This window comes from Musca autumnalis, unplaced genomic scaffold (assembly GCF_047663935.1).
Source record: "Musca autumnalis isolate F117 unplaced genomic scaffold, ASM4766393v1 scaffold_2, whole genome shotgun sequence".
NCBI classification, from domain to species: Eukaryota; Metazoa; Arthropoda; class Insecta; order Diptera; family Muscidae; genus Musca; species Musca autumnalis.
In genome coordinates this window covers 39,614,846-39,642,334 of record NW_027411755.1, presented here as the reverse complement: position 1 = coordinate 39,642,334, position 27,489 = coordinate 39,614,846, and the positions used below count along the sequence as shown (strand labels likewise).

The 27,489-nt window shown below is 36.2% G+C and overlaps 1 protein-coding gene across 1 annotated transcript; it reads right to left on the bottom strand.

Moving 5' to 3' along the window:
- Positions 1-9,488: 9,488 nt before the first annotated feature.
- On the bottom strand, positions 9,489-27,007 carry LOC141393942 (uncharacterized). The gene is made up of 9 exons (XM_073967585.1): positions 26,851-27,007; positions 26,671-26,786; positions 26,588-26,608; positions 11,665-11,721; positions 10,736-11,143; positions 10,558-10,677; positions 10,325-10,393; positions 9,728-10,135; positions 9,489-9,668 (listed from the first exon to the last, which is right to left on the bottom strand). The coding sequence occupies exons 1-9, from the start codon at positions 26,935-26,937 to the stop codon at positions 9,545-9,547; spliced, it is 1,410 nt and encodes a 469-aa protein (XP_073823686.1). The 5' UTR covers positions 26,938-27,007; the 3' UTR covers positions 9,489-9,544.
- Between the last annotated feature and the right edge of the window lie 482 nt (positions 27,008-27,489).

The following is a 27,489-nucleotide window of genomic DNA, read 5'->3' as shown; positions in this document are numbered from 1 at the left end:
GAAGGTGCAAACTTTTCGGAAAATGTCGATAAATGGCACTGTGATACAAAAGTTGACCAGACAAATATTCAAGCGTTCTGATGCAAAATTCCATCGTGTTGGGACCCATGGAGAACGAAAATGCCTTTAATTCATTTGGGTCACTTCGTTTTATTTTTTTATAACGGTAAAAGCAGTGAAAATCTTGGTTTCATATATTTTAAAATTTAAACGGGTATATCTTATTTTTTCCACAACGGATTTCTTTTGATCCTGCTTCCTTTTAAAGGGGTGAATAAAATCTTTTGAATAAGCTATTATTGTTTAAATCGGTTAACAAACGGCTAAGTTATAGTGGTTTAAATTTTTATTTTTGAAAATTATGAGAAATTCAGTTATAGTTTTTTGTGGGGGTTTTCAGACTTAAACCACTATAACTTAGTCATTTGTTAGCCGATTTGAACAAAAAGTAGCTTATTCAAAAGATATTATTCACCCCTATAAACGGAAGAAGGATCAATAGAAATCTGCTGTGAAAAAAAGAAGATCTAGGCGTTTAAATTTGAAAATATAAGAAACCCAGATGTTCACTACTTTTAGTGTTAAAAAAAAAATGAAACGGAGTTACCCAATCGAAATAAAGGCATTTTCGCTGTCCATGGATTCCAACACGATAGAATTTTGCATCCGAACGCTTGAATAATTTTCTGGTCAAATTTTGTAGCACAATGTCATTTATCGACACTTTCCGAAAAGTTTGCACATTCTTAAGGCCAAAACTGCCTGAAGGAGCGTTCCAATGCTTTTGCGATGTATTAGAGAGTTTTCTCCGTGCGGAGTTGTTTTTTTTTCACTTTCTTTCTGCCATCGGAGGCCTCCCCATGTGGTGGATAGGGGAACGCTCATCAGTATGATGGGTAGCGCAAAAATCAAATATGCGGGGCGAACCAAAAGAAAAAAGGCAGTGTCTGTTCCCACATTGGGCGATTGCAAACAGCGTCTGTACTCCAGTGGAGCGGCTCAATACAGAGATGGAAAACTGTAAACCCTTCGAAAGGCAACGGAAAACCACTGAAGTAACACCCCCATTAAAATCATACAATGAAAATGGAAACACAAAATAACAACCGGCCCTCAGTCTCCGGCCAAACGAGGGTACTAAGAATCCCCGGAGGTAAAACAAAACTTAAAATCGGAACATGGAATGTTCGAAGTCTTTATGAGCTTGGAAAACTTGATAACACCATAAGCGAGATGAAACGGCTACAAATAGATATATTGGGTATAAGTGAGACATGGTGGACTGAAAGCTCCGAGTTTTTTTCTGAAAACACAAAGGTTTATCACTCAGGCAATGTTAACGGAATCCGCAGAAAAGGTGTTTTTATCCTAGTCAAAAACAATATTGCACCCAGCGTCACAGGATTCTTCCCAGTATCTGATAGAGTAATGACGATTAAATTGTCCGCAAAACCGATTAACATTAATGTAATACAAGTTTATGCACCTACATACATGTGATCATGGTTCAATTATTAGAAGGTTGGGCAGGTTCAGGAATTTATAAAAAACAAATCTGATGCCAGTTTGCTGATAACTTCAAATGGATAATAACAAATTCAACAGGTTTTGTTTATTTGAAATATTGTCAAATATTTAAATTAAAATATTTTATATATGTATGTCCACGTTTTGGTATAGCCCCATATAACGCGAATTTTCGCTTTTAGGAATTTTAAATGTATTAGCCCAATTTGCCCTTGTAAATAGGATTTTGTATTTGCAGAGGTTAAAAACATTTTAAAAAAACACGTTATGGTATAGCACCCATATAACGGTACCTGCAGATTTTAGTTCAGAAAACATGACGGTGGAGGATATAAAACTAGAGTTGGGCAATACAGTTCCTGGAGCGGATCGATCTTTCTAGTTCCGTTTGCCAGAAGGAACTAGTTCCTTAATATAGTTCCATAGTTCCAAATAGTTCCGAGAGTGATATAGTTCAATGAATCTTTCTCTTTAATCGCTTTTTCTATTTCCTTCGTTCCAAAGACCGATATAGTTCAATGAATCTTTCTCGTTCCTCGTTCTTTTTATTTCCTTCATTCCAAATAGTTCCGAGAGTGAAGTACTTTAACGAAACTTTTTTTTGTTTTCATCTTTTATTGGATGAATTGACAAAAAATAAATAATATGCATCGACGTAACGAGGATGTGATTTACGTTTACGTTTAACAAGGTGGCCGAATCTGAATGATGAAGGTACCGAACGTGAAAGATCGAAGTGAGTGTGGAATTAAATAAAGAAAATGAATTATATAAATGAAATTATATGCAGGGCTGGAACTTTATGAACTATATAAATGAAAGAGCCGGATATAGATCCAATAGTTCCTTGTCCGGAATAGTTCCTTGGAACTAGTTCGTTCCGGAACTACACAACTCTATATAAAACGTTCGGCCCGGCCCAATGGACACTGAGCTCACAGTGGTGCTACCTTGGGAGCTGCCTTTAACACCCGTTACAGGTAGTGAGCTAACCCATTGGAACATTAAAAATCCCTCCATCCATCGTACTATGAAGAAACTGAAAATAACCCATCTATGGTTGAAGACTCCCCCTAACGTTTTATGTATCATAAACTGCGAATCTGCACCTGGAACGTTCCGACTATTTATAGAAGTGCAATTTACGCACTGGCAGATGCACTTGAAAAATACATGTCAGATACAGGAAATAAGATGGATTTGGAAAGGTGTAACAACAACACCTAAAGGTGACACACCGTATTACAGCTTCATACAGAAGCTAAATTTTTCAGCATCAGTTTTATTTGTGCTCATGCACCCACAGAGACAAGGACGAAAATACCAAATACACATTTTATGAACTCGTAGAACATAGACTTCGCAGCTGAAAAGCATGGTAGCTGAAAATCTGGCAGTTCCAGATTTAAGCACCTCGACATTCATCGTTCTGAGAAGCAAACATGGACTCGGATCACCATCTTGTTGCAGCAAAGGTACAAACAGACACAAAGTTGGACATCGGCACGATGCAATCACAACACATAGCCACGGCATTTCCACTAATCTGGCCAAATTTCTTAACGAAAGTATCCCTCGACAATGTTGAAACCATTTCTGTTTTCAAATATGTATGTCTTCTAATTTTATTTATGTGTGTATATCAAATTTGATTTTAAATAAATTTATTTTGTCGTTTGTCAACTTTGTCAAAACGCGTTTGACACAATAGGAGGACCACAAGAAAAAATTGTAATCAGATGTTTGCTGTGTCCTACCTTGTTATGATTGTACCATGCATGTGATGGCAGCAATGAGGAAGTAGAACAATTTTATAATGATGTGGAAAAATTATTGACAATGACGAAACAACACGAAATTACAATAATCCAGGGAGATTTTAATGCAAAAGTTGGGAAGGAAGAAACAACTGATGTAACTGGAAAATTTGGTTTAGGTAAACGAAATGAAAGAGGCGAGAGATTAATTCAATTCTGCCAAGAGTACAAATACAAAGTTACTAATACGTTGTTTTGCCTCCATCCGAGGCGTTTGTATACATGGAAGTCGCCACAAGATAACAGTGAGATTATTGTCAGAAACCAAATTGATTACATCTTAATAAATAAAAGATATGCTTCCTGTGTGAACAAATGTTCCACATATCCCGGCGCTGACGTTCCCTCGGATCACATTCTTCTAGTTTGCAAAATACGCATAAAACTGTCAATAACACGCAAGAAAAAAACGCAGAAGAAGTTAAATTTTGATAGACTTGATGATGAATTGACAAATTGAGACACTCGGTAAAAACCCAACTAAACGCCGAACTGAATAACATCGCTGAAGATAGCCAAATATATGGGATTATGTTAAAGAATCCATCAACAACATAACTAATAATATGTTAGGCACCACAACGTCTAATAGAGAAAAGTCATGGGTGACAGATGAAATACGAGCTCTACGCAAAGAAAGAAGCAAATACAAAAACATAAACTACGAAAAATACTGGGAAATAATCAGGAAATTAAAATCGCAAATCGGGCTGCAAAAAATGCACAAATAAGAAAACAATGCCAGGAAATTGAAAGATTACAAATTCTCCACGACAATTTCAATCTCCATAAAAAATTGAAAGAGGCATGCGGGATATATTCCAGAAGATCTTCCACATTTATCTTTGATGAAAACAATATAGCCCATTATGAAGTTTCTGATTAGAAAAAACTATGGGAAAAATATATAAAAGCTCTATTTACGGACGAAAGTCGAACACAATTACAAAATACAGAAAATCAAAGCGGTTTAACGATAAGACCCATTACAGAGGAAGAATTAAAATCAACAATAAAAACCATGAAAGATAAAAAAGCATCGGGTCCTGATGAAATACCCACCGAAGTACTGAAACTAATAGAAGGAAGAAATATACAACTAATATTGAGATTATTCAATCAAATTTACGCCACAGGACATTACCCTCAAGACTGGCTGGAATCGATATTTGTAACCATACCTAAAAAAACAATGCGAATTCGTGCGGTGATTTTAAACTAATTAGCCTTATGAGCCATGCTCTAAAAATCTTTTTAAAAATAATACACAGACGAATATACCCATTATGCGAGATGCATATGGGTAACACACAATTTGGATTCAGAGAAGGCATGGGTACCCGAGAAGCATTGCTTGGAGTTCACGTTCTAGTACAAAAATGCCGCGAAGTTCAAAAGGACGTCTTTCTTTGTTTTGTCGACTACGAGAAGGCGTTTGATACCGTAAAACACGATAAGTTGATGGATATTTTAACCGATATTGGACTAGAAGAATGCGATAAAAGATGTATTCAAAATCTATACTGGAATCAAGTATCAAATATTAAAGTGGACGGTGAATTATCTGACAATATTCGAATTTCGAAAGGTGTAACCCAGTATTTACACATGCCAGTGACAGTTCGAAAAATTCAATACATACACAATATTTTACTACCACAATTACATTTTTTGAATTGTCGACTCCACTGGCACTAGATTTTTCATGCCAGCAAAATTTTGAACTGGCTGCCAGTGATATGTCGAAAATGAAAAAAAGAGTTGCCGATACTATTTTTTAATACATGAACATTTTGGTTCCTTTTAAGAATGCAAAGATTTTATGCATATTTTATGAAATACAAATAATACATCTTGGTAGCCGCAATATATTAGTGGTAAATAAAGAAATAATTTTGAATTTTGATTTTGATGTTTTTCATACAAATATAGGTTGACAAATAATTTCCCCTCTGGGATTATACAATATTGAAAAGACGGCAATACCAGATTAATTATGTTTATGATTGAAAACAATCTTTTTAAAACGAAATAAAATAAAAATAATAAAATATGTTGTGAATTGTGTTTTAAATCTGAAATATAATGCAATTTTGTGTGTTATATGCGGCTTGAAAGAATTTTGAAATTGAACTTGCACTGGCATGTGTAAACACAGAAGAAAACTGCATGCCAGTCGAACACTTTTTCGGCATTTTCGAGTATAATACATGTACTCAATTTGCACCAATTTACTGGCAGGTGTAACTGCAGCGTTAGGCAAGGATGTATTTTGTCACCTCTTCTCTTTAATATATATTCTGAAAAAATTTTTCAAGAATCAATAGCATCCAAAAACATTGGCATTAGCATAAATAATACCCTCATCAGTAACATTCGTTACGCTGATGACACCACATTACGGGCAAGCAGCTTAGCAGGGCTACAACGACTAATAGATGCACTCATGAAGGCCAGTGAAAAATATGGATTAACAATAAACATAAGAAAAACTAAATATATGATTGTCAGCAGAAAACAGGTGGGAAATAATGTACCTATGATAATTAATAACACAGAAATAGAATGAGTAAGAACATAAGAATATCTAGGAGTCCAGATAAATGACCGATTTGATATGTCAAGTGAAATTAAGTGCCGAATCGAAATGACAAGAAATTCATTTTCCAAATATAAGAAAACGCTAACCAGCCATGACATAAGCCTTTCAACGAAAATACGTTTTGTCAGCTGCTACATATGGTCAGTATTATTATACTCTGCCGAAACTTGGACGATAAAGTTAGCCGACGAAAAACGACTTTTGAAATGTTGATTTATCGTCGAATTCTAAAAATTCGCTGGACTGACCACGTTTCAAATTAAGAAGTACTGCGACGGATGAATGTGGAACGACAAATAACACGCGATGTAAAAAGCCGAAAAACATCTTATCTGGGTCATATAATGCGCAATGAAAACAAGTAAAAAAGCATTAAGTTCGGCCGGACCGAACTTTTCATACCCTCCACCATAAAATATTCTGAACTAAAATGGAATAATTACTTTTCATTCCTGTCCCCAACTTTAAGTGGGTACGTTAAAATGTCAGATAATGTTTATGTACATTTATGCTTCATTCGGGAGGCCCTTTTTTATGGTGCCTATATCTAACTCTGTATGTTGACAATTTTTGGTGGGCTAGAGATTGGGAGGTACTGTTATAATAAAACATGGGCCTATGTTGACAGTTTTTGATGGGAGCTTTTAATGTCAAATAACTCCTAATTCGGTTAAAAAATTTAGCTAGAATCTGCAAAATATCGAAATCGGTACATAACGTGGGAACTTCAAATGTCATTAACAGCTAGTTCGGAGGTATCTGGGCTATACGAAAATATGAACTTAAATGAACCGTTATATGGGGGCTATACCAAAACTTGGACCTATGTCCACAAGTTTTGTCATATAAGTTTATTGACATTTAAGAACTTTAAATGTCAAATTATAGCTAAATCGCTCTGAAAATGTAGCTAAAACTGTCAAAATACCGTAAATCGGGGGGTACCGTTATATGGGGGTATACCGAAACGTGGACCTATGTCCACAACTTTTGTTATATAAGTTTATTGACATTTAAGAACCCTAAATGTCAAATTATAGCTACATCGGTCTGAAAATGTAGCTAAAAACGTCAAAATACCGCAAATCGGAGGGTACCGTTATATGGGGGCTATACCAAAACGTGGACCTATGTCCACAACTTTTGTTATATAAGTTTATTGACACTTAAGAACCCTAAATGTCAAATTATAGCTATATCGGTCTGAAAATGTAGCTAAAAACATCAAAACACCGTAAATCGGGGGGCACCGTTTTATGGGGGCTATACCAAAACGGGGACCTATGTCCACAACTTTTGTTATATAAGTTTATTGACACTTAAGAACCCTAAATGTTAAATTATAGCTACATCGGTCTGAAAATGTAGCTAAAAACGTCAAAATACCGCAAATCGGAGGGTACCGTTATATGGGGGCTATACCAAAACGTGGACCTATGTCCACAACTTTTGTTATATAAGTTTATTGACACTTAAGAACCCTAAATGTCAAGTTATAGCTAAATCGGTCTGAAAATGTAGCTAAAAACGTCAAAATACCGCAAATCGGGGGGTACCATTATATGGGGGCTATACCAAAACGTGGACCTATGTCCACAAGTTTTGTTATATATGTTTATTGACACTTAAGAACCCTAAATGTTAAATTATACCTACATCGGTCTGAAAATGTAGCTAAAAACGTCAAAATACCGCAAATCGGGGGGTACCATTATATGGGGGCTATACCAAAACGTGGACCTATGTCCACAAGTTTTGTTATATATGTTTACTGACACTTAAGAACCCTAAATGTTAAATTATACCTACATCGGTCTGAAAATGTAGCTAAAAACGTCAAAATACCGCAAAAGGGGGGGGGGGGGGTACCATTATATGGGGGCTATACCAAAACGTGGACCTATGTCCACAATTTTTGTTATATATGTTTATTGACACTTAAGAACCCTAAATGTTAAATTATACCTACATCGGTCTGAAAATGTAGCTAAAAACGTCAAAATACCGCAAATTGGGGGGTACCGTTATATGGGGGCTATACCAAAACGTGGACCTATGTCCACAACTTTTGTTATATAGGTTTATTGATACATAAGAACCCTAAATGCCAAGTTATAGCTAAATCGGTCTGAAAATGTAGCTAAAAACGTCAAAATACCGCAAATCGGGGGGTACCGTTATATGGGGGCTATACCAAAACGTGGACCTATGTCCACAAGTTTTGTTACATATGTTTATTGACACTTAAGAACCCTAAATGTCAAATTATAGCCAAATCGGTCTGAAAATGTAGCTGAAAACGTCAAAATACCGTAAATCGGGGGGTACCGTTATATGGGGGCTATACCAAAACGTGGACCGATATATCCCATCTTCGAACTTGATCTTCCGACGGCTAAAAAAATGGTATTCCCCAATTTTCAGCGAAATCGGTCAACAAATGCTACCTGTACGTTGCGAACGGACGGACGGACGGACGGACGGAAATGCATAAATCGACTCAGAAAGTGATTCTATGTATATCCCTAGAAGGAACTATGGGTCTATCTCGCTTCCTTTTGTATGTTACATACAAATGCACTAACACATAATACCCCTTACCACATAGTGGTGTAGGGTATAAATATAAGCTCATCCAAGCCATTATCCAAACCACAATAACACCCGAATACGGGTTGGCAAATAAAGAAGAAAATTTTCAATTACTATCTTGGATACAATTTTTGTCTTTGTGTTGGATCGAAAATCTCAATGGTTTGGCTGTTATATGCCAAGATGTCAAAAAAGATAAAAAACTTAAAGTCAAAATCGGGAGGCTCGATTTTCATCGTAGACATATGCTCCAGTAGACTTTTTTGCTCAGTTCAATCCCAGGAATCAGAATCGCGAAGGACCTATTAAGGTTTTTTTCCTTTCACACAAATCGCCCCGGCCTAATGGATGTACCTATTTATTACATTATATAATCATTTGATTCCAGATGCCGATTTCCCACTGATGATTTCAACTTTTAAGAAAATGTGTTTTATTTCACTATTAAGAAGAAGCGTTCAACGATGTTTCTATATATTTTTTTCTTTTTAAAAGTGCGACATTTTATAATTTATTTCATTCAGTTTTTCTTTTATTAAAGTGTGTTATGTATATCCTTGGAATTTTGTATGTAACTACGTGTCTTTGTTGCTTTACTTTTTTCTATGCCCTTCAATAAAAACACCACCATTTGTAAATGAGTTTAAATGTTAGAAATAGCCAGTGAGCGCTTGCTGAGAGCAGGTGAGCATACATTTCAATGTGTTTCACATTGACATTTACGCTCCCTTGCTCTCAGAAAGCGCCCACTGGTGCATGTGTTTGTTTTTACATTGTTTTTTTTTTTTTTTTGGCTTTTGGGTTTGTATTTGTTTGCACCCAAACATATAATTTGTTTGCACCCAAACATATATTTGTTTGCAGGACGCAAACATATGTTATGTTTGGGACTGCATGCAAACAAATATATGTCTAATATATGTATATTAGATATAAAAAGGCATGTCCAGTAGGTGGGGTTGTCTTGGCACTTTATTAAAATTAGATAATTCGACTTGGCATTCATTTACATTTTGGGACGTATCATCATTGCTGCATATTTCAACGAAACATTCCATTTTCTCCACGGATCCCAGCTAACACCCCATGTGTTGGAATCTTCCTTAGATCTATATGGTCCATGCAAATGTCTAAAAGAAGGATATTTATTAAAACATATATCCTAAGTAGTCATCAATACGATACATACCCACTATAACAGGGATCATGAAACCACCAACCACCCTTAAAAGTTTCAGGGCAAGTGTGTAAATTACCAGCATTATTATCCTCATCAATTGTTGAGAATTTCCGATTTTTATGCCAACTCATACCGTTGCCAGCATCACCAGTATAAGAACCCAGCTCTGTGATGGCATATTTTTCCTCTTCCGAACCAATGCGAAAACTATCATATCTGGCATAACGTGTTTCATTTTCATAATCAACTAAGACGACTAAAAGTTCTTGGGTCGGACCCATGGTGGTAAGACGATGCAACATTTCCAAACCAATAAAGAATGAACCATCTGGATTACCAAAACCATTTTTATATTCATTCCATAGGCGATCGAAGTTTACCGAAGCATCCTGACGACGTAGTATGGTTGTCCATTGGCTAAAATTGTATTAAAATATATTATTTTATTATTCGGGGAAAATTACTAGCGATGTTTAAGGTATACATATATAAAAATATGATTATGAGAACCCTTAAGGTTTCAGGCGTGAATAGCAACAGTATCACTTGGCTGATCAATGGGTATATTGATTTTTATTATGACATTTTATAGGTTCAAAAACTTACCTCTCTGGAACTTTATTTGCATTCATCTTCTGCTCTACTTCATTTAAACGACCTTCCTGTTCTTTTTGCCTAGAAGAAGAAGGACAAATTTAACTATAATTGGCCATAAATTCACCTAGTTGTTTATGCTAAGTGGTAATGGGAGTTTTGCTGGCTAGTTGTATTGGCAACTTAATAATATTGAATATAAAAAAACTTTGCTAATATCAAAAAACCTGCCATCGAATATTTACATTTTGGGGCGTATCATCATTGCGGCGTACTTCAACGAAACATTCCATTTTCTCCACGGATCCCAACTAACACCCCATGTGTTGGAATCTTGCTTAGATCTATATGGTCCATGTAAATGTCTAAAAGAAGGGTTTTATGAAAAGCTATTTCTTAAGAAACCTTCAATACGATACTTACCCACTATAACAGGGATCATGAAACCACCAACCACCCTTGAATGTGTTAGGACAATCGCGTATACTACCAGCATTATTATCCTGATCGATGGTTGAGAATTTACGATTTTTATGCCAACTCATACCGTTGCCAGCATCACCAGTATATGAACCCAGCTCTGTGATGGCATATTTTTCTTCTTCCGAATCAATGCGAAAACTATCATATCTGGCATAACGTGTTTCATTTTCATAATCAACTAGGACGACTAAAAGCTCTTGAGTCACACCCATGGTGGTAAGACGATGCAACATTTCTAAACCAATAAAGAATGAGCCATCTGGATTACCAAAACCGTTTTTATATTCATTCCACCGGCGATCGAAGTTCACTGAAGCATCCTGGCGTCGTAATATGGTGGTCCATTTACTAAAAATTTGCGATTATATATTATTATTTTTATAAAGAAAAGTCGGCCGATGTTTGTAGATTTTTATGAGAATATTATATCATTTGAATATCATTATGCCACCGTGGTGCAATGGTATGCACACCCGCCTTGCACACACAAGGTCGTGGGTTCGATTCCCCGGCCAGGCAACATCAAAACACTTTTCAACGGTGGCAAAATACCGCTCGGCAATGTTGGCGACATTTCCTGAGTATTTCAGCCATGTAAAACTTCTCTACAAAAGTGGTGTTTTAGACACGCCGTTCGGACTCGGCGATAAACTGTAGGTCCCATATTATTGAGCTAATATGAATCGGGGTGCACTCATTGATATGAGAGAAGTCTCCCTTTGTCCCTTATGGGATGTTTGTGGAACAATTATTATATCATTATGAGAACCTCTACGGTTTCAGGTGTGAATTCATCAGCCAGGATCACTTGGCTGATGAATTTGTACATTGGTAATTAAAATGATATTTTATAAGCTAAAACAACATACCTCTCCGGAACTTTATTTGCATTCAACTTCGGCAAACGACTTTCCTGCTCATTTTGTCTGGAACAAGAAGAATGAAAAATCTTAGAATACAACACAATAACAGGCGTGGTTAACCTAATTGGACTATGAAGAGATTCTTGACTAAGTCCATATTTATACTAGGCAATTTTCCTTGAGGCAATTGTCAGTTTGCTGGGGAGAGAGGTGAGGCATATGGTAACCCTTTGCCCCTCAACACCCTCTCTCACCTACAAACTGACAATTGCCACAAGAAAAATTGCCTAATGTAAATATGGACTTAAAAATTATTAGAATTTTCGTAGGTTTCAAAAGAAGTTTTAGAAGTTTCCAGCATAATTTTTTACGTATTTTTTAGATAGGTTTTATAAACAGTACCATGCTATAACCTCTCCAGATACATTGGAAAAATTTTAAGACACATAATCTCGCCACATTTAAATGTAAAGAACTCAATGCAATTGAAAGAAAAGTTAAATGATATAAGTTTGGATGAAGATGACATTCTCGTTTCATTTGACGTGGTATCATTGTTCACCAATATACCTATTCATTTAGTCATTAAGAACATTCTGGACAAATGGGAAACATTACAACAACACACGACGATTCCGAAGCGAAGATTTCTTGGACTTTTGCAATTCTGCTTAATAGATAATAACTATTTCAAGTATGACGAAAAAATTTACCATCAAACTTATGGTATGCCAATGGGCAACCCCCTATCGCCAACAATAGCCGACATTGTATTGGACACATTGCTAAATAACATTAGCACGGAACTCAAAGAAAAGGGGATTGAATTCAAATTTATCTGCAAGTATGTTGATGACATATTTGCCATCCTGGACAAAAAGCATTTAGATCAGCGATGACCACAGAAATACAACCAAAGCGAAGACGTGTATGAACGTATGAGTGAAAAAAGCAACAACCACATTATGTTTTTGTTTGTTTTCATTCATTTACACTGTACGTGAGAGAGAGAAGCAAATGCAAAAACAACTCAGTGGGCGCCCTCACTATACGATCTAAGCAAAGAAGCTCGTCCCTGATTTAGATACAACTTTGAGACTATTAAACTCATATCACAATAAAATAAAATTCACGGTAGAAATGGAAGAGAATAACCAAATACCGTACATGGACATGAAAATAATAAGAGATGATACGAAGATAATAACTGATTGGTACACAAAACCCACAGCATCCGGACGAATGATAAATTATTACTCTACACAACCAAAGAACATGAAAATAAACACAGCCAATAACTTAATCAAGAAAGTTTTTTTATATAAGCGATGAAAAATACATGACTAAAAACACAAACAAAATGAGAGAAATCCTATTAAAAAACAACTATCCAATAAACATTATCAACAAACTAATAAAACAGAGAACTGCAAATCCAGAAAATAAACCAGAAGAAAAGCATCTGGACGATGAACGAAATTTTATCAGTGTTCCATATATTCACAGATTGACAGACAAAAACATATTAGCAACCATGATAAACGACAACAACACATCAGTAGCTTATAAGTCAAATCACCCACTCCACACTGTATTCTCCCGAAAAACGAAAACAGACAAATTACAACAATGCAATGTCGTATATGAAATACCATGCATTGGCAGAGAAGGGGAGAAGTGCAATAAGGTGTACGTCGGTACGACGAAGAGAAGGCTGAGTGTTAGACTTAGTGAACAGGAGAACGACATAAAGAAATGCAAAGAAAATACAGCTTTATCCCAACATACTAAACAGTGGGGCCATGTAGCAGATTTTAAAAATGTAAAAATACTTGATAGAGAGAAAAACGAAAATAAGAGATATACTCTTGAGAGTCTAAGAATCCAAGAGAGAATGTGTGAATGTATGAATACAAAAGAAGACAAGGATAATACTAAATATCAATACTCGGTTGCAATATTTTGAAGAGGACGTTCTGTGATTTAGTTTAAGGTTTTGCTGCAATATTTTTATTTTTTATTTAAGTTTGTGATTATTATTTTTATTTATACAAAAATTTGTGTTGTGAAGTCCAGTTTTTTATAAGGTGTGTTCGTTTACTCAACAATTTGTACAAATTTGTACAAGTCCAGTAACTTCTTGTAATCGACTAAGGTCTTTTGCATTGTACTGTAGAGTAAACGAACAACATCCAGTAACAATTTGTACAAATTTTGAGTAAACGAACACACATATAATTAAGAATAATACCACGACTATGTAAGAGAAACTAATTGTAAGTAAAACTTTAAACTAAGAAATTCGAAATATGATTTGGAACTAAAATGAATGTTTTGTCTTAGGATTTTCAATAAAGACTCCTGATGAAGTTGGAATCAAACCAACGAAACGTAGAGTAAAAATGAAATAAATTAGTTTTATTTATCTCATGTACATCTGACCGAAACAGCCCGGTATACAAATATACACATCAAAGCAAGAATAATAACAACACGGTCATAATAAATAAAAGGGCCTATAGCTTTTTTTTTTTTTTTGGAAAATTCTGGCAAATTTCGGCAGAAATTGGAGAATAAAATTATATCGTTGTACAAATATGACTATATACATATGGTAAAAACCAAATTTCCTTTACAATTCCATTTGAAAAAAATTATTTTTTTTTTGTTATTGGAAGCACATCTACAATTTTTGGTGTAGAAGTTAAGGAAAAAATGCTGGTTTCAAATCTGTTCGCGTTCACAAAATTGGCCGATGCCACAGTGGTCCCAATTGTATGGAAAGGTGCGACAAAATTATTTATAATCGTTGGATCAATCTGATATTTTCAGTATATGCTAAAAGTAAGTAAAAATACTTTAGCCATACCATCAATATGGGTCCAGTTTTTCCCATAGCCCCCATGTAGCGGTACCACCCGATTTCAAGTATTTTTAAGCTTTTATCTAAATTTTCGGCCCTAATTGGCTGTACTTTGGTATTTGGGGTTCCCAATGGTCAAAAACCTTATGCGCCAAATATTGTGGTATTAGGTCCAGGTTTCGGTATAGCCCTCATATTACGGTACCTCCCGTTTTCAGGTATTTTGAAGATTTTATCTACATTTTCGGTTCGAATTGGTAGTAATTTGCTATTTAGAGTTCTCAATGATCAAAAACCTTCTGCACCAAAAATTGTGGTCATAGGTCCAGGTCTTGGTATAACCCCAATATAACGTTACCTCCTTATTTCAGGTATTTTGAAGTTTTTATCTACATTTTCGGTTCGAATTGGTTGTAATTTGCTATTTGGAGTTCTTAGTGGTAGGGGATATAATATCGGTCCTCCGACCACCCTCCTCCGAACTTCGGAACAACCTCCACTGGACCTCCGACCACCCTCTTCCGAACTTCGGAACAACCTCCTCTGGACCTCCGGCCACCCTCTTCCGAACTTCGGAACAACTTCCTCTGGACCTCCGACCACCCTCCTCCGAACTTCGGAACAACTTCCTCTGGACCTCCGACCACCCTCCTCCGAACTTCGAAACAACTTCCTTTGGACCTCCGACCACCCTCCTCCGAACTTCGGAACAACTTCCTCTGAACCTCCGAACAACTTTCTCTTTCCATATTCAGTCCACAGGAACATCAAAACCTGTTCGCTACACAAACGGCAAAAAATAGTTTTTCACTCGATTTTACTCTTCGAGTAAACTCATACTCTATTTCGAGTATTTTCACTCGCACTCTTATTTGTAAACCAAGAGTACTCGCGAGTGCTCCCAAACAAAACAAAAGAGTGGAGAGTAAGGTTCTTGTAAAACTCGTACTCTTCGATTACTGCCAGTAAAAACGAGCAAATCGGACTTTTTACTCGCACTCTTCGAGTACTCCCACTCGCGAGTAAAAACGAGCAAATCGGAGCTCTGCAATATGACAGGTTTTTAAGGCAACAAGTCACTGGAAGCTGCTGGACCTTTCAAATTTCGTCCTGATGTTTATAGTGAGCATAAAAATATATCTGCAAAATTTGGAAGGAATCGGTTCAGATATATTTATATATATATATATATATATATATATATATATATATATATATATATATATAACTTTCGTATATATGTTTCAACCTATTTCATCCGATTTTATATTTAAACCGTACTTACTTACTTACTTAGCTGGCCTTTTACAGAACATTTGTTCCATAAGCCGAACTAAGAAAAAATCTCCAATCCTCTCTGTTTGCTGCTGTATTTTCCCAATCTGGGATATGTAGCTTACTAATATCTCGTTTCACTTGTTCGCTCCAACGAAGCTTTGGCCTTCCAGATCTGCGAGAACCTCCATGCGGCCCGTATTTATACGCCTTTTTAGCGGGTTCATCATCACTCATTCTTATAACATGGCCTAGCCATCGCAATCGTTGTATCTCGATTTGTTCAACTACATTGATGTCATTGTATAGTTGGTACAGCTCTTTGTTCATACGACGCCGATATTCGCCGTCAACACAGATTGGCCCGTAGATCTTTCGAAGAATTTTTCTCTCGAACACACCAAGCACTGCCTTATCTGCTTGAGCAAGTACCCATGCTTCGGAACCATACATTAGCACGGGTAGTATCAGTGTTTTGTAAAGTGTTACTTTTGTTTGACGAGAGGTGGCTTTATTCCTAAACTGCTTACTCAGCCCAAAGTAGCATCTGTTAGCCAACACTATTCTTCTTCGTATTTCACAACTGATGTTATTTGTTGTGTTTATGGCGGTGACGAGGTAGACGAAGTCCTTTACTACCTCAAAATTGTAGGTACCAACATTCACAAATGGTGCGGGGTTTGTGGAAATATTACGCGTCGATACCATCAACTTGGTTTTTTCGCCGTTTAGTGCCAGACCAACTTTAGCAGATTCTCTTTCGACTTTTGCAAAGGTGTCAGTTACTTCCTTTACCGATCGACCCATGATGTCAATGTCGTCGGCATAAGCCAGTAACATATGGCTGTTCGTGTATATTGTTCCATTTCTTTTGACCTTCGCGTCTCGTATGACCTTTTCCAGCAGGATGTTAAATAGATCACACGACAGGCCGTCTCCTTGTCTGAAACCTCTTTTGGTAATAAACTCTTCGGAGAGGTTCTTTCCTATATTAACTGAGGATCTCGTCTCAGTTAGTGTCATTCTACAAAGCCGAATGAGCTTTGCAGGAATACCAAAATCAGACATGGCTTGGAACACCTTTGAACGTATAGGGCTGTCGAATGCTGCTTTATAATCGACGAAAAGATGGAAGGTGTCGATCTGCATTTCTTGGGTCTTTTCCAGGATTTGTGTCAAGGTAAATATCTGGTCAATGGTGGATTTGCCAGGTCTAAAGCCGCACTGATAGGGTCCAATAATTTCATTGACCATAGGCTTTAGTCTCTCACACAATATGCCAGATACTATCTTATATGCAATAGGGAGCAGACTTATGCCCCTGTAATTGGAGCACACAGTCTTATCACCCTTCTTGTGGAATGGACATAGGATGCTCACGTTCCAATCGTCGGGTACGCGTTCTTCCTGCCAGATGGTGCTAACTAGCTGATGCATACACCTTATCAGCGTGTCGCCTCCGGTTTTGAACAGCTCGGCTGGTAGGCCATCTGCTCCTGCCGCCTTATTATTCTTTAGCCGGTTTATTGCTGTCCTTACCTCATCTTGGCTGGGCGGTATACATTCAATACCATCTTCTGGGATTGGATCTGTGGTATCTTCGCCGTCTTCACTGCTGTCGGATACCAACAGTTTGGAAAAATGTTCTTTCCATATCCTGAGCACACTATCTGTATCAGTTACCAAATTACCTTGTTGGTCTCTACAGGAGGATATGCCTGTACCAAAGCCATCAGTTTGATGCTTCACTCTTTGGTAGAATTTTCGGACTTCGTTCTGTCTCCTGTACATCTCTATTTGTTCATACTCCCTCTTTTCCATCTCTCTCTTTTCCTGCGGAAGAGACGTTTCTCCTCTCTCCTTTTCTCCCCACCCCTCTCTCGTGCGCTACGCGTTGCTACTGATTGTAAAGTAGCCCTATATGCCGCATTTTTTTCTTCGGTAGCAGCACGGCACTCCTGGTCATACCATGGATTCTTTGGTGGAGGTCTCTGGTATCCAAGTACTGATTTTGCTGCAGTTTGCATGGAGTGGGCAATATTTTGCATTGTGCTGATATGTTATCGGGACAAAAAGTGCTATCATTAAGCAATTGGGTCAGTTGAGTGGAATATGCTGTGGCTATCTGTTGTGTTTGCAGCTTAGCGATGTCCAACTTTCGTGCTGTGTCTGTCCGTGCTTTATTTGCAACGTTACGGGTACGTACCTTTGCTGCAACGAGGTAATGGTCCGAATCTATGTTTGCTCCTCGGAACGATCGTACATCCAACACGCTCGATGAATGTCTTCCATCTATCACAACGTGATCAAGTTGATTTATTGTTCTTTGGTCTGGAGACAGCCAAGTGCCCTTATGAATATCGAGATGCTTAAATCTGGTACTGCTAACTACCATGTTTTTTGCCGCTGCGAAGTCTATCAGCCTCATTCCATTGTCTGATGTTTCACTATGTAGACTGAATTTCCCGACTGTTTGTCCAAAGATATTTTCCGTTCCAATTTTTGCATTAAAATCGCCTAGAACAATTTTAATGTCATGGGCAGGACAACGGTCATATGTTTCTTCTAAGCGCTCGTAGAATATATCTTTGGTCTGTTCGTCCTTGTCTTCGGTTGGAGCATGAGCGCAGATAAAGCTGATGTTGAAGAATTTTGCTTTTAATCGAATTGTAGCAAGTCTTTCATTCACTGGGGTGAAGCTGGAGACCAGATGTTTTAACCTCTGACCAACTACAAAACCGCAACCAAACTCATGCTTTGTGTCATGGCAGCTATAATACAGTGCGTCACCTTTAGGTGTTGTTGTGACATCTTTCCCTTCTCTCATATCAATGAGTGCACCCCGATTCATATTTAGCTCAATGATATGGGACCTACTGTTTATCGCCGAGTCCGAACGGCGTGTCTTAAGACACCACTTTATGGAGAAGTTTTTCAAGGCTGAAATACTCAGGAAATGTCGCCAACATTACTGAGGGGTATTTTGCCACCGTTGAAAAATGTTTGATGTTGCTTGGCCGGGGAATCGAACCCCCGACCTTCTGCGTGCAAGGCGGGCGTGCATACCATTGCACCACGGAGAGAAGTCTCCCTTGTCCTGTATGGGATGTTGTGGAACAATGTTTTGTTTGTGACATCTTTCCCAGTCCATCGTATTTCCTGTATGGCAGTAATGTCGGCCTTGTACTTTTCAAGTACATCTGCCAGCGCATAAACTGCACCTTCTCTATAAAGAGTGCGAACATTCCAGGTGCAGATTCGCCGATCATGGTCCTTAAAACGTTTGCGGGGGTCGTCCACTTTAGAGGGGTTTGTTTTTCTTTTCTTTCGTTTTTTCATAGTAGGCTGCTTTTTTCTAGGGAGGGGGGTTACTAGCCCGACGCCCAAACCCAAGTTTTTAACGTTCTTATGGGTGAACGCGCGGCACACGTTAGCTCACTACCTTTAACGGGTGTTAAAGGCAGCTCCCCAGGTGACACCACGGGGAGGTCAGTGTCCACTTGAGATGAGAGAGGGACCAAGATAAATCCTGGACTTTACCATGTTAAAGCCGGTCAGGACCGTTCCTTGGTATCTTTCATCCCCTACGTCACCCAAACCGTACTAAGGTCACAACTTGCATCCGATGACTTTAAAATTTGATATGGTACATCCTGATCAATTAAGAATCTCGTTCAGAAAATTTGGTTCTGATCTGTTCAGGTATATATATCTACATATATATAGAAAATTATTCAGCTCTGCCATGATGTTCGAAATATTAATCCTCCGAAATGGCTGGACCGAATTTGATAAAATTTTGACTGTAGATTCTTTAGGTCTTACCCCCAGTTTTTGTAACTTATTTTTGTTCGTTCGTCTATATTCGTAATAATTTAGGCATTCATAGCTCAGCCCCCACATGACATACACATCTAATTTTTAGTATACCCGTTCCATATATCGTTAAGGATTCCTCATTTAAAAATCAGCGCTCTACATTTGCGCTAAAGCGAGTAAATCGATCTACAAAATTTGACAATTCGTGTGAGAAGAATAAAAATTTTTACAAAAACTGGGGGTTAGAATAGATCGTAAGATAGTTAGAATAGATCGTAAGGTAGTTTTTATACCGAAAAATGGAGGGGGCGGGGGACCTCCCACACAACGGGTTTTACCCAAACGCGAAATCTCGGAGATCATTTGACGTATTGACGTTTGATGATTACTTTATAATTACATGTCAAGCTTTTTAAATTTAGTCCCAATTACTAATTTACGAGATCTTGAACATAAAAGATTTCAATGCTTGGTATAACTCGACTAAGATAACTATCAAATTTCGCGACTTGTGTCATATTGCAAGTCCCACTCCCAGCCCAGCCCAATACTTAAAAATATCTAAATTTTTAAGTGTCACGCTATCTGTAAGTATTTTTCTATAAGTTTACGGATCCATACGGGGATAAAATTTTCTACACATATAGTACTCACTATTACCTTCTACCACATACATATAGTTTCGCGAATACGTCGCAATACCGAGAGTTCTATTCCATAAACCATATAAACTACACAAAAAATACACCACAAGTCTACATCAAATATTCCTTACAATATCTAACTTTTTTTAATTCTTAATCAGAATATTAATTTACATACCTTTACACGTGTTATCCATTAAAAAAAAACTGTTTATTATGTTAGCGGTTTTTAATTGTCGAGCGAAACAAATTTGTTCTTCGTTTGATATATTTTTATAAAATTTTACAATGTAAGATGCAATATCTTTGACAGTCCGGTATGTGGTCATGAAGCGTTGCCAGGTTGAAATGATTTTGTTTCTAAGTGGCTCAAAGTGTTAAGAATCTAACCCCGTTACTATTTTCCAAATATATGACTTCAAAAACAGTCGCGTAAAAAAACTAAATTCACGCGGGGTTCAAAGGAAATTGAATGACACTTGTAAATTTTAAACGCAAACAAGTAAGAAAAGCTTTAAGTTCGGCCGAGCCGAAATTTTTATACCCTCCACCACGAACTGTATTGAAGTGAATAGGAACAAGTAGTTTAATTTCGTTTTTTACCGGAGTAGTACATATATCTCAACTGATAATACTCCCTTCAAAACAGCTCGTATGGGGCGACATTTTTGTTCTTTCCAAAACATGGACCAATATTTACAATTTTCCGAATTGAGCGAAATACATAAAATTGGGCTATACCGACTAGACCTAAACCTGGATATTCTAGATTTGGATAGTTAACAACATCGGGAGCACCGTTCTATGGAGGCTGTATAAAACCTGTACCTGTTGACCTGTACGGATAACTTGCTGGAGGTAAAATTGGGACGGACGTTTCTATGGGGGCTATATAAAAACATGGAACAATACCGGAAAATTTCAGGTGGAAAGTTTTATACCACCAACGGACTATTAAATATCAACCGTTTCGATGGGGTATTGATGACACAACCTTAAAAATACCGTAAATCGAGAGGTACGGTTCTGTGGGGGCCATTTGACGACGTCGACCTATACTGTTACATTTCGGGTGGAATGTTTCATACCCCTATCAAAAACTTAATACCAAATATCAGATATTTCAGTGGAGCACGAAGACTAACTACCAAATGTCACTCATTTTGATGGGATATTGAGCAGCAACCTTCAACATACCGAAAATCGGGAGGTACCGTTCTATGGGGGCTATATGAAGACATGGACCTCTATACAGACACATTTCAAATGGAAAGTTTTATACCCTCAACGAAGACTAACCACCAAATTTCAGTCATTTCGGTGTTATAATGAGGCTAAACCCTTCAAAATACCGAAAATTGGAATGTACCGTTCTATAGGGGGTACATCAAAACGAGGACCTATACCGAAAAATTTCTGGGAGAAAGTTTTGCATTCAAAAGGAGGACGAAATATCAAATTTCAGGCATTTTGGTAGGATAATGTAGCTAAAACATTCAAAAGATATACCGAACATTGGGAGATATCGTCCTATGGGGGCGTGGACATATACCGACAAATTTCAGGTGGAAAGTTGTATACCCTAACTACCAAATTTCAGTAATTTCGGTTGGATATTGAGTTCACAACCTTCAAAATACCGAAAATCAGGAGGTACCGTACTATGGGGCTATGTGAATACGTCGATCTATACCGACAAATTTCAGCTGGAAAGTTGTATACCCCCAACGAAAACTAACTACCAAATTTCAGCCATTTCGGTGTTATAATGAGGCTAAAACCTTTAAAATACCGATAATAGGGAAATATCGTCCTATGGGGGCTATATTGAAACGTGGACCTATATAAACATTTTATGGTAGAAATTTTTCTTAGCCTCTGGAAACACAAAATACAAAGTTACAACTGATTCTGTGGCAAAATGGGACTAACACATTCAAAATATCTTAAAGTGAGGCGTACTATATATGGGGCGTTATATGGGGGATACACCAAAACGTGGACCCCCCCCCGAAATGGTTTGGTAGACCAAAAATTCCTTTAGCTACTGTAACAGATCATTAGCTTTTTCTTTCTCATAAAATAATTTTATGTTCGGATATTTCAAATGAAAACATAAATTTTCTGAAGTTTCTGTACGGAAAATATACTTCGTTAACAAATTTTGTAAGAAATAATTTCGATTTTTTTGTTCGAAAATTTTTAACTTTTTGCTTGAAATTTTCCAATTTTTTTTTGTATTACGGCTTTATGCCATATCTTTCCAGTATCAAAAAAATAAATAAATTAATGAACTCGGAGTTCCGTAATGATTACACTCCATCTTTGCTAGTTAATTTTTGAGGTTTATGGTATCCTGTATCAAAAAATATGACGAGTTCAATATTATGGGAAGGGAAGTGCATGAAATGGGGTTTTCGTGGACTATACACAAATTTAGTGTTCACATTCTTTATGGTATTGAGGTAATACTGGGTACCACGGAAATAATATAAACAACTTTATGTCCAGCTTCCGTCAAATATTAAAATTTGCGTATGGTAGATGTTTGCAGAAATAATTGTTCACAGTTTTTCCTTCAGCTTGTAGGGGTTTCATTTGATCGGTTTGTTGAAATCTGATACCTCTATTCCTTTTTTAATTTGATTATATCATAAATGTTGTCAAACATTTCATATTCCATTTCAAAAAAAAAAAAAAATTAAATTTTTTTTCGCGCTACATCAAAGATTTTTGGTACATAGGTTAAGAAACAAATTCCCAGTATGAATCCGCTCCCGATCTAGTTTTTTGTTGATGCGGACAAAAGTTATGGCGGTTTTATTTTCGTTTTAAAGAAAAAATTATTATAAAAACGCTAATTATTTTACCGCGAGCAATTGCTACTAAAAAGTTATCTGGAAGTGCCTTGAGTTAGTATATTGCATAATATTTGTTAAATGTTACTCAGTACTCGCGAAATGTGTAACAAAATGATAAATTATGGAATGTAAGTCAACTTTTTTCAAAATAAAGGTCCATTTACCCGTTATAAAATTACGATAAAATTCGTATGGAAAAAAACTTCACGGCGAATCAAATGAGACTAAAATCATACAGATTTGTGTTATAGTTTCGATGTCACAGCCAAAATAAACACATATTTTGTTTAAAAAAATATTTTTTTGTTTGAAACAATATTTTTTCACATTCATTATGTAGTATAAAATTTTGGAAAAATCTATAGGAATACTTCCTTCATTTTGCTTAAATCTCCCACTAAAATATACGGATTTTGCTTTATAGACATTCATATAAAAGCTTTCCTATTGAGGAAGATAATTGGGTTGCTGAGGATATATCTCAAGGCTTCTGAAATGGAAATAGAGGTCACATAACCCATTTTAATTTATATACATTTTAAAATACGTGTAAATCGCGCAATTTTCAAAATAATTTTGTCCGCATGTGATTTTCATGTACAGCAAGACCATATCTTTTAATTTGTATATATTTTTCGAAATTTAATTTGGAGGCTAAGATGTAGCATCGGCTGCATCTTAGCACTACAAACCCTATAAAATATCGCTAACTTGCGCAAATTGAATACAATTTTTGTCCGCATCCGATTTCAATATCCACCATGAAAATCTACATCGATATATATCTATTTCATGGCGATCAATCAAGAACAGTGGATGTAGCATCCCACACTATTTTTGGGATAAAATGAAGGTAGCTCCTTTATCATTAAAGTTTTCAAATCTCTGTTTTCAAATGCTGTACTAGTTGTTTCATTGCAGTGGAAACGAACCGCATTATCCTCTCTATTAAAGATGTAATGTTTTTGTTAAAATTTTTTCATTACATAAAAATATAAAATAACGTTATTAAAATGTATACAAAATATTACGATAAAAGCTTTAAATAAGATTAATTATATATGTTATTTGAGTTCCCTTTTTAGGGCTATATAATATTTGTACATATTAGTAAAACTTTTTTTGGTTTATTTATAGTTTGTAAGTATTGTATATAAAATGAAGAAAAATAAACTACTACAAAAAAAAATGGAAACGAACCGCAGAAAACGCGATAAAATACGCGGTATTTTCAAAAACATTTTTAGGTGATTTTTCTACTTTGGAATTTCTCGTAACTCGGGTTTTAGTATATGGATTTTCACGGGCAATGATTTATTGGATCCGGAACTTAAAAAACTAAAATGTACAATCAATATGATTTTTAGAAAAATGTTCGCACAAAATTTCCGTATTTGGATGCAGATTTCTATGAAGCTGTGCAGACTACATTCACGACACATATATCAAATAACTCAGAATCGCGAGTTCTACAATCCTATATACGATTTTTTGAAAAACCTGTTTGCGGAATGAAATTAGAAGAAAATGTCAAAAAACACTGTAAATCTGACTACAAAATGTCAGCATCATTGAATGGTAGAAGCAGATCAAATTTTGAAAAGTAATACATTAGTGATGTGATCCTTATTTAGTTTGCTTCTACTTTTACTTTGACAGGAAAATCGGGAAAACTTTGGTTTATTCACAAATCAAGAGAAAACAAAAAAAGACACGTTGGCTTCAACCCATTTTTACCTATTTGTTAACATAAATATAACCACAGCTTCCACGCAAATTAACTTTTGATGCTAATATTTTTTGCCACGTCCAAAAACATCTCATTTTAGACAAAAACATTTAATTTGTGTAATATACAATTACAAGTCGCGTGTTCTAAAAGGGTAAACCTTGGCTTCAACTATGTTAAATTTTCAAAAATATTGGTGATATATTTGTATCGTCTTCTAGAAGCTCTCAGATACAAATAAATATTTAATAAAAATCCTTTTTTAACCGAATTGTTCGATTGTGGAACTTGTTACCTCCTAATATTAAAACGTTTTCGGTTTCTCAGCAGACTTTCAAAAACCAGATTAATATATTATTACAACGAACTTCCTTAAAAATACTCAGACAAGCATTTAGCCCAGTCCGCCTCTATGGCTGGAGACTTGGTCCAAATTTTAAAAACATTAAACATTTTGTTCTTGGGTAAATATTATGTAAGGTTATCCGCACAATAGCAGTAGACAATTTTCAATTGGAATTATTCGATGTCGGATGTATTCAATTTATAAAATTACTTTAAAAAATATTAAAATACCTTGACATATTAAAGTATACCAAATTCCAATTAAAAGGTTTATAAGATGTTAATATGTAATGTATGGGCGTCAAAGATTTGTCCACTAAATACTTTTTGCAAAATGGGTCTAAAAAAAGGCGATATCTCGATATGCATTAAAACATAGATCTATTTAACCACTTTCAGCATAGAGGTTCCCCAACCAAAAAGTCCTAAAATCCTTATTATAGCAAATATTATTAGAAATTAAATTAAGATCTTCGAATACTGAAAATCTAGCGAAAACAATTGCGGATATTACAAATTCTGAGATATACCAAAATGTGAGCATATGTGGTGTACAACTTACAAATACCGATAACCATACCGAACGTGGTCTGATATGGTAATTTTCAATAAAACATATCCAAGAACTAATACATAATATATATTACTCTGTACCAAATTCCAAAATTGTATTTTAAATTTTTTAAACTCTCTCTTCACTGATTTTATACACCTTGTCTCAATAATTGTTAAAAAATCGACTAAAAACCTTTAAAATAGGGCTATGTCACCCTACCCAACATTTAAAAATTTCATGATTTTTGGTCATGGTGTGACCACGTTGTGGATTGTTCTCAGCTTCGGCGTTCACCTTCAGTCTTGACGACAAGGGTTGCCCTACCAGTAGCTTTGCTAACAGGGTTTGCGGCATTATTGCTGTATTTACTTCATCTTGAGATTGGATCGATAGTAACTTGGTCATCTTTTCTAGCATTGGACACCAACAGTTTGCAAAAAATGATTTTTCCATAGCTTGAGCACACTACTTGCATCTGTTACCAGATTACCTTGCTTGTCTCTACGGTAGTCTGTGCCTGTTGTTATACTCTTTGGTAGAATTTTCGGTCTTCATTCTGGCTCCTGTACATCTCAAATGTTTTCACGCTCCCGCTTTCCCCTTGCTTTCTTTTTCTTGCGAAAAAGACGCGCCTCTTCTTTCCATTCCCCCAATACCTAGCTCGTGCTCTACGCGTTATTTTGTACATTTAGGGATTTGTTCATGGCACATTTAGGTCCATCACTCCTGCTATTTGTTTTTCGAACTAGATCTTGGCTAAGCGTATTTAACTGTCGTAAAGCCGACTGATTATTTTTAACTTTTTTTAATATTTCAAGATAAAATAAGAATACTTACGTTTTTGCCAATTCATCGAATCTGAAATTTAGAAAATTCAATTAACAAAGCCATTCATATAAAACAGTTTTCTGTGGTCTCACCTTGTGTTTATGTTCTTAAAATTTTCTTCGAATTTCTCCGTTGCCTCTACAACTTTATTTAATTTTATGAAAAGATTCTTCCACAAAAATGCATTGTCTTCCGCATCATTTAGATCCTATTGGAAACAAAATCAAAATATTACACATTTTTCGAAACAAAAAAATCCAATTCCATTCTACCAAATATTGCTTTGTCGAATCCGCATTACTCGTATTTTCTCCAGCAAAAGCTACATGAAACACCACCAGCAAGCAAAGTAATCTCATTATTGTTTACGAATCGAACGTCGATTATGTACTAACTTATTTAATCTTGAGCTGCCAAGTGAGTTTATATTTTTTCATTATTCTCAATCTCTTATCAATAAGCAATTCTAATTAACTGCGAAAAATCCCCATCTTGTCAATATGAGTCAATCAAGACAATTTTTATTCCGATTATACGAGGGCAGTTCGGAAACTTCTTAGCCTAGCACAAAAAGCGCGGTATAAACAGAAAACAGTTAAGTGTTTTGGAAACTTCCATCCCTGGTATGAACACATGTTAAATTTTGTTTCGATCTGGCAACTCCTTCATATAGAAACAGGTGTTCAAAAAAGACGCATCCGCAATTTTTTTACAATGGAAAAATTAGAAATGCGTGCTGTCATTAAATATTTACATAAAAAAGGTTTATCGGGACAAGAAATTCATAATGATATGGTGAATGTGTTAGGTGAAAGTGCTCCTTCATATGCAACAGTAAAAAATTGGGTTGCTGAATTTAACCGTGGTCGTACAAGAATTGAAGATGAACCACGTAGTGGACGTCCAAAATC

Bases quoted from the DNA above. Each gene is read 5' to 3' on its own strand.
- LOC141393942 (XM_073967585.1), bottom strand. From the start codon at position 26,937: ATGAGATTACTTTGCTTGCTGGTGGTGTTTCATGTAGCTTTTGCTGGA. The intron at 11,144-11,664 runs GTATGTTGTTTT...GCAAATTTTTAG, and splicing joins GCAAATAAAGTTCCGGAGAG to TAAATGGACCACCATATTAC. The intron at 10,678-10,735 runs GTAAGTATCGTA...CCCTTCTTTTAG, and splicing joins CATGATCCCTGTTATAGTGG to ACATTTACATGGACCATATA.